Raw genomic sequence first — 12,536 nt, forward strand, 5'->3', positions numbered from 1 at the left:
CTGCCCAACTGCATGGATGAGAGGCACAACCTGTAACAATCATGTCTACAGTATCGGGTGCTTGTTTATATTTTTGAATATATTTATTGTGTATATTGATAATATAAATTATATTAATCTACACAATAATATAGAAATTATCGATGAGGTGTCTCACTGTTGGGCAATTCCCCTAAGGTCTTCAAATCCCTCGTAATCACTTCTGTTCAACTCATAGAGTCACGAGCTGTGAAGATGGATACTGTGGTTGGACGAGGCAAAACATGTATGGGTGCCATGGAATCGGTCTTAGGTATCCAAATCCCTCGTCACCCATACGATGAACTGTTCTGACGGAATGCTTATTCGTATTCGGATGCTGTGGGATTTGCCTTGCATTCTCAAAGTCTCCAAATCCCTCGTCAATTCTACGATATAGGCGTTGCACTCTAAAGGTTACCTATAGCCTTGTCAATTTCAAACGCCATCCGTACGAGTAAGCATTCCCGTACACTTAACCACTTAATTCCATGTCTCGTACAGTGTGCTTGCTGGGTACGCTCCCAAGAGCGTAGGTGCTCGCGCAACGACGCTGGTACAGCGTGCAGCCTTTAGCGTGCAGGCTCCGAGTATACCGGCACAAGCAAGTATATGTTTCCTCTAAAACGTCTTAAATAGCTTTTCCTTAATTACATTTTTTTGAATTATTAATTTAAATAATAAGGGGAGACATAAAAAAGACCAACTTTTTACGACTCTGAAGTAGACTGGACACAGCGGGGAAAGTGGTTTGTACGGCGTGCTACTACAGCAGGAGCAGAACACAGATCTTAAGGAAAACTTGGTTAGTCTAATATTTATATTATTTAAATTTAAGGACAGAATGAACTTTTATTGATCTGTGAATGAACTTTTATTGATCTGAAGGTAAGAGTGCATGAGAGAAGACGGAAAAGATCAAGAGATACAGAGAATAATGCGAGGCGATAGCGGGCAACGAGACCGGCGTTGCGATGGGGGAGAAAAGTCACGAGAAATGGCTATTTTTTAACTTTCCGTAATTGAATTATTGGCTAATTGAATTAAAGAATTAATTGCAATTATTTGAATTCGTGAAACTTCAAGAAAAAAGCAAGCTCAAGAGAGGCCAGGAGGCCGGCTGTTGTTCTGTCGGTTTTTGTGTACCATTAGACCATCGAAGAAACGGTGTTGTTGATGCAACTTTATTACGAAATGTGGCGGGAAAAAGAGTTCATTAAAGGATTCATTTTTAACAAAACATATTTCATTAAAAATCGACAAAAAAGAACAGTGAGAAGCCGTCTACAAGCAGAAACCGCCAAACAACCGCCAGAACCTGGTCTGCCGGTACGCTAAAACTTTCATCTAGGTTTCTTCAGCCGATACTGTTTATCTTATTTCTTCTTTATTTTACCCGTGGCACTTAATGAACTATTTCTTTTTGAGTTTTTTTTCTTATATTATTATTATTAGAGGGAAATTTCCTTCATTTCCTCTGGGCTTTTTTCCGAACCATCATCATGCGGCGTTTCTGTTTCGCCGTACTTGCAGGCACGGCTGCCGCCGTGCCTGCACTCTTCACGGAGGCACAAGCCAGCGGCCAGACGTCATTTTGTGAGTGTTGTTGACTTCTATTCTTCTTTAGAAGATATTCTAAGGTTGGGAGAATATGAGGACAAGTATGTAATCTTTGTGTTTCTTTCCGCTTGTCCGCAGCGGCTGTCGACTGCTCGGAGCAGATGAACAAGGCAAGAGAACCTATGGGGTTTCCTAAGTTCACTACACTCAGTTCATCGGAATCTTCTTCTCTTAACACCGAATCCAATACTACTAAGCTTTGTGCCAGTATACGAGCGGTAAGGTTCTCGTTGTAACAACCCCCACCACAGCACAGCCATACACACACAGCAGCATATGAATCTTCTTCCTGTAGCCTTCTCCAATGTGCTCTAATATGCCTTTTTCTGAGGGTTCTTACTTTTACTTTGTTTACCCTGCTTTTTATGGCTTGTTCTTAAGCTTCGTTGTTGTTTCCTCCTGCTGTGTGTCTATTTTCTCTTTCATCTTCTAATTGTGTCTTCCGGTCTATTCATCTTTCCTCTACAGGCAAACAGCAGCAGCAGCTGCTGCTGCTATTCCTTATCATTTTGAATTGTTATCTTTCTTTCTATTTGTTTGGATTGTTGCAGGGTACAGATCCTGGTGTATGGCTAGCAGACACTACAGTTAATTTGTCTGTAGCAGCAGCAATTCAGGAGTCAGCCGATGGCGATTGTGAAGCAGCAACAAAGCAGTGGAAGGGAGCATTAAAAACAATAGGGGATTCTTTACCACCTGCCTATACACCAGGAAAGGATATATACGAAAGTCTTGATGTTGTATCCTTTATGAGTCTGTATACACCTAAAGAGGGAGTAGCCGTTACATGCACTGTCATACAATGCCCATACAAAAGCTCTTCAACAGGAAGCGGTTCTGGCCAGCAAGGGGGCAGCGGTGTCGACAGTGGTGAGCAGGACGGGGGTGACAGGGAGGAAAACGAACCCGAGGAGGTACCCGATGTGTCAGAGCCCGTTCCCAATGCGGCAAGCCCCTTGAATAGAACAAACGCCGACAGTTCAACACCAGTAACAGCATCAGCAGTAACAGCAGGAGTGGGAGGAGTACCAGCAGCAACAACAACAGCAAAACCATCTGCAGCAGGAGGGGGAGGAGTAAGGGGAGGAATGACAGTTCGTCGATTAGCTGATAGTGGAGGAGAAGAGCCTTTTAATGCTCTTGTTTGCCTATTCAAACCTCAAACACTCACCAAAGGAACTGCACCTTTCAAGTAAATAATCTACACTTGCTGTTGCTGCTGCTGTTGCTGTTGTTGTTGCTGTTGCTGCCGGTGTTGCTGTTGTTGTTGCTGTTGCTGCTGCTGTTCCTATTGCGGCCTGCTACAGCTGCTGCTCTAATTTCTGTTGGTGCTGCTGCTGCTGTTGCTGGATTTGCTGATATTGCTCTAGTTGTTGCTGCTGCGGTTGCTGTTCTGGCTTTACTGCTGTTATTGTTGCTTGCATGCACCAGCTGCTGCATATGCTGCTGCATGTACTGCTGCAGAGAGTTATTGCCGCTTGGCTTGTTTGTTTTTATGTTTATAGGGAGAGTGAATGGAAGACAGTTCTGGAGAACGGCGCCTCTTTCTCGTCTTCCTCTCCTTTCCTCCTTGCTGCTGCTGTACTCCTTGGTCTGCTGCTGCACTAATGCTCCCCCATATCGCCATTGCTGCTGCTGCAGCTGCTGCAACTGCGGACGTCCCAGCAGGTGGCTAAAGTCGAGCCACCTACCGAATTCCTTTTAACGGCAACCACAATCTGTTGACAAGAAGGAATTGCTGCTGCTGCAGAATGAGCAGCAGCAGCAGGAGGAACAGCAGGATAAGCAGGAGTCGTACGTACCCTGGGAGACTGGAGTGGAGGAAGAGAAGCCCCAACAATATATATACAACTTGACACCCAAACAGGAACTGCATATATTGCAGCAGATCTTCTTCATAGCAAAATACTAATGGTAAATATTGTATATATTAGGTATATATACATAACATATACATATATTGTATGTGTATATAATATACATTCAATAATAATAATAATAATAAAAATATTATTATTATTATTATTATATAATATTATTATAAAATAATAATAATAATAATAATATTATTATTATTATTATTATTATTATTATTATTATTATTATTATTATTATTATTATTATTATTATTATTGTGTGTTGTTCCGTCTGCATAGAGACAGCAGAAAGACGCCATGTAAAGGGGCGTTGATATTTTTTTTAGCTTCTTTGAAACTTTTTATTTATAATTGTTTAATTTTATTCATTTATGCTGCCCTTTCTTTCTTCTCATTCGTCCTTTTGTTATTTATTTCCTTCGTAGTCTCTAGTGTGTGCTATCATTGTTATTGACGCCTTTAGATTACTACTGGTATTACACATACTAAATATACTTGTCAGTAAGTATTAGTATTATATATAAACTACATTTATGAATGTTAATTTAGCCCATTTCTTGCATATTTCCTTCTTTATTTTTGCCACAGCAGTTAAAAAGTAAATGACTTTTTACAAAGGAAAAAAGGAGAAAGAAAACGAATTACACGCATGGATTACCTGCGTCTTCTTCCAATGAGAGTCTTAAGTATTTAATTGTACAAATTAAAGAAATAAACATATATATTGCTTATTTGTGTAAATGTTTCCCATTTTTGCAGATTTCTTGCCCATATGAAATATTGCTATCCCCCTACCTCCGCGAACCGTTCGTTATTGCCGTTGAATCTCTCTGCAGTGTATATGCACATTAGCAAACATACGCTTCCTTAAAAAAATTCTCTTTTTTTCTGTAATTCAGTAAAATGTAATTCAGAAAAAGTGATTTAAAGGGGGAAAATAGCAAAAAGACAAACAAATTAAAGTTGAAAAAAGAATTCATTAAACGGTGTATTTAAAATTAAACATTTTCTCATTAAAAACTATAATTGTTGAAAATTATTGAAAAAAGAATAATGAATTATTTGAGAAAATTAAACATTTTCTCATTAAAAACTAAACCCAAATTCAACAATGAGAAGACATGGAGAAACCGCCAAACAACCGCCATGATGATACTCTTCAGCTGCACGTACACTGGCACACAGATCACCACGGTCTCTTTAGCTCTATCGCCGATGATGTTCATCACGTTTCTTCTTTATTTGACCCGTGGCACTTAATGACCTATTTGTTTTAGCTTTTTTTCTTTAGTTTTATTATTCTGAGAAGGAAGTTTCCTTCGTTTCCCCTTGGAACCATCATCATGATGCGTTTCTGTATCGCAGTACTTGCAGGCACGGCCGCCGCCGTGCCTGCGCTCTTCACAGTTGCACAAACCGGCAGCCAGACGAAATTTTGTAAGCGTTTCTGAGATATGTTTTTCTTTGGAAAAGGTCCTGGGGTTTCGAGAGGATGAGGACAAATAGATATTCCTTGTGTTTCTCCCCTATTGTCCGCAGCGGCCGTCGACTGCTCGGAGCATATGAACAAGGAGAGAGAACCTATGGGCTTTCCTAAGTTTACTGTCCTAGATACATCGACCCCATCTCCTGAAGTTACAGCAGTCGATTCCACTCAGCTTTGTGCGAGTATAAAGGCGGTAAGATCCTCGTTGTAACAACACCGAGCACAGCACAGTCGCGCACTCCTGGCGGTCTACACTAGGAAGAGGAAAAACGGACACACCATTCTCTAGTGTTGCGTAGTATTCTTTTGTGTTTCATGTCTTTCTTTTTTCCTTATTTTTCCATGCCCTTTATTTGCATGCTCTTTAGCTTCCTTGTTGTCTCCTGCTGCTATCTTCTAAGGACGCCTTTCTGCGTGATGATGAGTTGTTGTTTGTTTTGTATTCCTCTTTTCGACTTCGAATTGTCTATTTTTATCTATTCCTCCTTCCTTCTTCTCTTCAACTACACGCAGACAGCAGTATCAGCATCCGCATCAGCGGCAGCTGCTTCTGATGCTCCAACTCCTACTCCTCATTCTGTACAACCCTCCCATTGTGTTTATTTGAATTGCTGCAGGGTACAGATCCAGGTTTATGGCTAGCAGACACTGGGTCTGACGTGACTATAGCAGCAGCAATTCAAACCTCAACCGATGGCGACTGTGCAGCAGCAACAAATCAGTGGAAGGGAGCATTAAAGACCATAGGAAAGTCCTTACCACCTGCCTATACACCCGGGAAGGACATATACAAAAGTCTGGATGCTGTATCGTTAATGAGTCTTTATACACCTAAAGACGGCGTGAAAGTCGCATGCACTGTCATACAATGCCCAGAAAAAAGCACTTCATCAGATGGCAGCCCCAGTGGTGACAGCAGCACCAACAGTCCGAGCCAACCACAAGTTCCAGGGGTTCCCCCAGTCGAAGGCACCGGTGGCGGCAGCAGTGGTGGTAACGGTGAGGATGATGGCGACGGTGAGAAGGATGAAGAAAATGGCAGGACGTTAAAGGAAGCAAATGCCGAGGGTTCAACACCAGTTACAGCATCAGCAGTAACAGCAGGAGTAGGAGGAGGGGCAGCACTACCAGCAGCAGCAATGGGAGAAGGAAGAGGAGGAGGAGTTAGGGGAGGAATGACAGTTCGTCGACTAGATGGAGAAGGAACACAAGAAGAGCCTTTTAATGCTCTTGTTTGTCTCTTCCACCCGAAGACACTCACGAAAGATACTCCTCCTTTCCAGTAAATTATAATCAACACTTGCTGCTGTTGTCGATGCTGCTGTTGCTGTTGCTGCTGCTGCTGTTGTTGGGGTTGCTGTTGCCAGCTCCAATTGTTGTGGTAATGCGTGGCGCTGCTACAGGTGTCATTGTAGTTGCAGTGGCTGTTTTGTGTTTGCTCCTAGTACTGTTGTTTGCATGTAGCAGCACTGCAGCAGCTGCTGCCGCAATTGCTTCGGCATTTACTGCTGTACAGAGTACTGTTGCTTAATTTGTTTATTTGTGTGCTTGTTTCTTAATAGGGAAAATGAGTGGAAGAAAGTTCTAGAGAACGGCGCCTCTTTCTCTCCGTCCTCTCCTTTCCTTCTTGTTGCAGCTGTACTCCTTGGTCTGCTGCTTCACTAAGGCACTGTCATCTTCCTGTCGTTGCTGCAGCTGCTGCAGCTGCTGCAGCTGCTGCATCTGCTGCAGCTGCGGAAGTGGCAGCAGCAGGTGGCTAGGGTTGGTCCACCTACCGAATTCTTATAGCCAGTAATTCTAGCTTATTTTTTGCTCTATTATTATTATTATTCTTTATGAAAATAATAAGATATATAGTAAATAAATGATTAGTAATAGTACAAATATAGACAACAACGAATTGCTGCACCAGCAGAGGGAGCAGGCTGAGCAGAAGGGGGAGGAGGAGCGGCAGCAGCACAAGGGGCAGGAAAAGAAGGATGGGCAGGGGGAGACGTACGTACATTAGGAGGCTGAAGGGAAGGAAGAGAAGCCGTAAGACGAAGTGTATGTACACTTATAATGACGTACTTCAATTACTTACCATACAGGTACTGCAGATGTTGCGGCTGATTTATTTAACAAAATACTAAAGGTGAATATTGAAGACATATATATGTACATAAGATGTACACATGCTATATGTGTACATAATATATTTTAAATAATAATAACAATATTAATATTATTATTAGTAAATGCGCTGCCATACGTATGGCAGCGCCACAGGGGGCGGGTTAACTTCTGTAAAATCATTATCATTGTTTGTTTTTATTTATTTACTTATTTTGTCCTTTCTTCATTCCTAGTTTTTCCTTTATAGTTTCTTATTTGTTTCCTTCGTAGTCTCTGTAGTGTATGTTATTGTTATTTACGCCTTTAGATCATCGTTAGTATTCCATATACTAAATATACTTACTAGTAAGTATTGGTATTATAAAGAAATTACATCTATTAATGGCAAAACATTTCCTTGCACATTTTCCTCTGTTAAAAGGAAATAAATCGCTATTAACAGAAGAAAGAAGAAAAAGAAGGGAATCAACTGCGTGCATTACCTCCGTCACCTTCCATTACAAGTTTCAAGTATTTTATTGTACAAATTGAAGAAATAAAATTAAAAAAAGATAATTCATATTTTTATAAACCCTTATTAGGTGAATTCTTTTCCTTTTTGCATATGTCTTGCCGTTGTTAGTTATTGTCTTTCGGTACTCAGTCGTTAGTTATTGGCGGTGTATTCTGTCTGGCTTGTACATGCAGATATACGCTCTATTCTAAAACACTCTTTTAAATCCATAATTTAATAAAATATAATTTTATATGGGGAAAAACCTCGAACAGGCAAACTTTAATGACTAGAAAAGCAGAGACACAACGGACCAAGTGGTGTGTATAGAGTCGTGTTACTCAAGCAGGCAGAGCACATAGTTATTGAGGAAAAATTGAATGTTGTACTGTTTCAAGTAGTTACATTTAAGAAAATAATGAATATTTATTGATTTGAGGGCAAAATAACAACGACAAAACAAGGAAAAGATCAGCAAATAGAGTGGATAACTAAACCCAACGGCGGCAATTAGACAGACGCCCGTAGCGAGGGGGGATGGCGAAATGTCACTTAAAATTGCATAATCTCTTGCTCTGATTTAATTGAATTTGAATTAAAATGTTAACTATTCGGTTTGTGAAACTTGAAGAACAACTCCAATACAAGAAAGCTCGGGAAGCCGGCTGCTGTTCGTTCGGCTCGTGTGTTTAAGAACATCGAAGAAATGGTGTGGTTGGTGAAACTTTAGTATCAAGCGAAATGGAAAAAAGGGTTCATTAAAGGATTTGTTTCTAACTAAACATTTTTGTATTAGAAAGATTACAAAAAACAACAATGGAAAGTCGTTTATTGGCAGAAACGGCCGATCAAACGGCGTGATGATCTGCCCAAACGCTCAAATTTTCACCTCGGTCTCTTCAGCCTTCCCGCCGGTGCAATTCACCGTTATCCTTCGTTATTTGACCTGCGACACTTAATGATCCATTTGCTTTTGAGTTTATTTCTTTAGTTTTACTATTCTAAGAAGGAAATTTCTTTGATTTTCCCCTGGGCTCTCTTTGAGCCAGCATCATGCGGCGTTTCTGTTTCGCCGTACTTGCAGGCACGGCTGCCGCCGTGCCTGCGCTCTTCACAGAGGCACAAGCCGACGCCAACAAGAAATTTTGTAAGCGTTTCTGACTTATGTTCTTCTTATGAAAAGGCGCTAAGTATGAGAGAAGATGAGGACAAGTATATATTCTTTGTGTTTCTTGCCTCTCTTCTGCAGCGGCCGTCGACTGCTCGGAGCAGATGAACAAGGAGAGAGAACCTATGGGATTTCCTAAGTTTACTGCCCTAGATACATCAAAACCGTCTTCTGCAATTACAGCAGTCAAAACGACTGAGCTTTGTGCTAGTATAAAAGCGGTACGATTTTCGTTGTATTACCCCCCGACGCAGCACAAGCCCGCACAGTTGGCGGTCTACCCTCGGGAGAAGTTAAACAAATACAGCAATCTCTAGTGTTGTGTAGTATTCTTTTGAGTTGCGTTTCTTTCCTTTTACTCATTTTCCGCTTCCCTTTATGGAATGCTGTCTAGCTTCTGCGTCGCTGTTTCCTGCTGCTTTCTTCCAAGGGCGGTGTTTCTGCGTTGTGAAGCGTCGTCGTTTGTTTTTTATTTCTTTTTCAACATTCAGTTGTGTCTTTCTATCCATTTATCCTTCCATCTTCTCTTCAACTTCAGGCAGGCAGCAGCAGTTGGTGCTGCTGATGATGGTGCTCCTGATATTACTTCTCCTCCTCATTCTGTTCCTTCTTCTTATTGTATTTGTTTGCGTTGCTGCAGGGTACGGATCCTGGTATATGGCTAACAACAACTGAGGCTGATGTGACTATAGCAGCAGCAATTCAAAGCTCAGAAACAGGCGATTGTGCAGCAGCAACAAAGCAATGGAAGGGAGCACTAAAGACAGTAGGAGATTCTTTACCACCTGCCTATGCACCCGGAAAAGACATATACGAAAGTCTGGATGTTGTATCGTTAATGAGTCTTTATACACCTAAAGATGGAGTAGCAGTCGCATGCACTGTCATACAATGCCCACAAAAAAGCCCTTCAGCAGATGGAAGCACCAGTGGTGACAGCAACACCAACACCGAACCGAGCAAACCCCAAGTCCCAACAGAACCTCCCGCCGACGGCAGCGGTGGCGGCAGCAGTGGTGGTAACGGTGAGGGTGGCGAAGAAGATTTAGAGAAGGAGAAGGGAAAAGGCGATGTATCGAAGCTACAACAAGCCGAGGGTTCAGCGCCAGTAACAGCATCAGCAGTAACAGCAGGAGCAGGAGGAGGGGCAGCAGTACCATCACCACCACCAGCAGCAGCAAGAGGAGGAGTTAGGGGAGGAATGACAATTCGTCGATTGGAAGAAGTAGAAACGGGGACACAAGGAGAGCCTTTTAATGCCCTTGTTTGTCTATTCACACCTAAAACACTTACTAAAGGAACTGCACCTTTCCAGTAAATTATACACTTGCTGCTGTTGCCGCTGCTGTTGTTGCTTGCTGCTGTTGTTGCTTGCTGCAGTTGTTGCTTGCTGCAGCTGTTCCTGCAATAGCTGGTGCTTCTGCAGCATCCATTGTTGTTGCGGCTGCTGTGCTGGGTTTGTTCTGCGTATTGTTGCTTGCATGCAATAGCTGTTGCCGCTGCAGTTGTTGCTGTAGAGAGTTATTGCCGCTTAATTTGCGTTTGCCTGTTTTCTGTATTTAATTATTTATAGGGAAGGTGAATGGAAGAAAGTTCTAGAGAACGGCACTTCATTCTCTTCTTCCTCTCCTTTCCTTCTTGCTGCTGCTTTACTCCTTGGTCTGCTGCTGCACTAATGCACTGTCATCTCGCCGTTACTGCAGCAGCTGCTGCATCTGCTGCAGCCGTGGAAGTGGCAGCAGCGAGTGGCTAAAGTCGAGCCACCTAGCGAATTTTTAATTGCAGGGACTATAAATTAAAATAGACAAGAAGGAATTGCTGCAGCAGGAGGAGGAACAGCAGGAGGAGCAACAGAATGAGCAGCAACACGAGGAGCCACATAATGAGGAGTACCAGCAAGACCAACAATCCAAGCAGCAGAATGAGCAGCAGCAGGATTAGCAGCAGGAGACTTACGTACACTGGGAAGCTGGAGTAAAGGAAAACAAGAGGAGGTGTATGCACACTTAAAATGAAGTCTTTTAATCCGATTTTCTACAAACATCAATCAATACGTCAGTATCTGTGCATATATACGTGCATATATGCAGATATACTGCCGCAATAGATGCGGCAGAGAGATGCCAGAGGAGGAGGCGTTGTTATTTCAACTTCCTCATCTTTTTTTATTATTTTCCTTTTTTCCTTAGTCTGTTCCCTTTATAGTCTCTTACTGATTTCATTCTTAGTCTGTCTTAGTAGTCTATGATACTTTTGATTTCCGCCATGGCAGGTAAAAGAAAATAAATGGGTGTAACTGTACAACTTTACAATAAAACAATAAATTACTTTATAATTTTATACAAAATAATTATTAAATAAACTCTTTTCCCTTTTACATATGTCTCTCCCCTACGAATTATTGTCTGTGGCGATTGCCGCTAATCGGTCGTTTTTGGCGATGTACTCTGTGTGGAGTGTACTTGACCCCAAAAAATAGGCTCCTCCTCTTCAAACTCGTTTTTAAGCTAGTAATTCAACGGAATATAATTTAGATGAAGTGATTTAAAGGTGGAAAAAACACGAAAAGACAAACTGTTCCGACTCTTATAGGAGGGACACACCGGGCAAACGTGGTGTGCATTGAGTCTTGCATTTATAGTAGCAGGAGCAGCGGACAGTTCTTAGGGGGAAATTGAATATTCTAACATTTAAATTACTTAAATTTAAGGAATGAATACTCTTTTATTAATCTGAAGGTAAAAAACGCATGAGACAAAACAAATGCAGCGGATAATGCGACGCGTAACGTCGGCAGGAGTCGGGCGTTATGAGTGTGCGGGGGAGAGGGGCCGAAAAGCATATGAAATACCAGTCTTTGAATTCTTCTAAATTGAATTTGAATTTAAAAATGTTTTTGCAACTATTTGAATTTGTGAAACTTGAAGAAAAACCCAAATTCAACGGAGGTCGAGAGGTCAGTTGTTGTTCGGTCGGATTGTGTGCATTACAACATCGAAGAGACGGGGTTGTTGATGCAACATAATCATCAAATGAAGCGAAAAAGGTGCTCGTTAGAAGGTTTACTTCTAATTAAACATTTTTTCATTAAAAACTCGACAAAGGGACAGCATTCAGAAGCCATTTACACTCAAAACCCACCAAACAACATCCCTGATGATCCTCTTGGAACTGCACGTTCACTCTAATTTTCACCTAGGTCTATTCAGCCTTCTCGCCGATTCCGTTCATCCTCGTTTGTCTTCGTTATTTGACTTGTAGCGCTAAATGACCTATTTGTGTTTGTTTTTTTTTCTTTCATTTTATTATTTTTAGAAGGAAGTTCCCTCCATTTTCCCCTAGGTTTTCTTTGGGACAGCATCATGCGTCGTTTCTGTTTCGCAGTTCTTGCAGGCACAGCTGCAGCCGTGCCTGCGCTGTTCACAGAGGCATCAGCCGGCACCCAGAAGCCATTTTGTGAGTGTTTCTGAATTATGTTCTTCTTTTCAAAGGGTTCTAGGGCTACGAGAAGATGAGGACAAATAGATATTCGTTGTGTTTCTTTCCGCTTGTCCGCAGCGGCCGTCGACTGCTCGGAGCAGATGAACAAGGAGAGAGAAACTATGGGGTTTCCTAAGTTCACTACGTTGAGCTCATCGAAGCCTGTTCCTGGGGAGGCTGAGGTCAATAACACTAAGCTTTGTGCGAGTATAAAAGCGGTAAGGCTCTCGTTGCAAAACCCCCCTCCACAGCAGAGCCGTGTATATATATATATATATA

At 41.8% G+C, this 12,536-nt stretch overlaps 3 protein-coding genes across 3 annotated transcripts; all 3 read left to right on the forward strand.

Annotated features, from left to right (window-relative positions):
• Positions 1-1,520: 1,520 nt before the first annotated feature.
• Positions 1,521-2,834, forward strand: EMWEY_00047560 (SAG family member; the record flags this gene model as incomplete). Its single annotated transcript, XM_013479291.1, has 3 exons — positions 1,521-1,614; positions 1,717-1,856; positions 2,190-2,834. The coding sequence occupies 3 exons, from the start codon at positions 1,521-1,523 to the stop codon at positions 2,832-2,834; spliced, it is 879 nt and encodes a 292-aa protein (XP_013334745.1).
• Positions 2,835-4,861: 2,027 nt separating this feature from the next.
• On the forward strand, positions 4,862-6,287 carry EMWEY_00047570 (SAG family member; the record flags this gene model as incomplete). The annotated part of the gene is made up of 3 exons (XM_013479292.1): positions 4,862-4,952; positions 5,055-5,194; positions 5,619-6,287. The coding sequence occupies 3 exons, from the start codon at positions 4,862-4,864 to the stop codon at positions 6,285-6,287; spliced, it is 900 nt and encodes a 299-aa protein (XP_013334746.1).
• A 2,375-nt stretch (positions 6,288-8,662) lies between these two features.
• EMWEY_00047580 (SAG family member) lies at positions 8,663-10,095 on the forward strand (the record flags this gene model as incomplete). The annotated part of the gene is made up of 3 exons (XM_013479293.1): positions 8,663-8,756; positions 8,859-8,998; positions 9,418-10,095. The coding sequence occupies 3 exons, from the start codon at positions 8,663-8,665 to the stop codon at positions 10,093-10,095; spliced, it is 912 nt and encodes a 303-aa protein (XP_013334747.1).
• Positions 10,096-12,536: the final 2,441 nt, after the last annotated feature.

Source organism: Eimeria maxima, genomic scaffold, assembly GCF_000499605.1.
Source record: "Eimeria maxima Weybridge genomic scaffold, Emw_scaff1036, whole genome shotgun sequence".
In the NCBI taxonomy this organism is placed as follows: Eukaryota; Apicomplexa; class Conoidasida; order Eucoccidiorida; family Eimeriidae; genus Eimeria; species Eimeria maxima.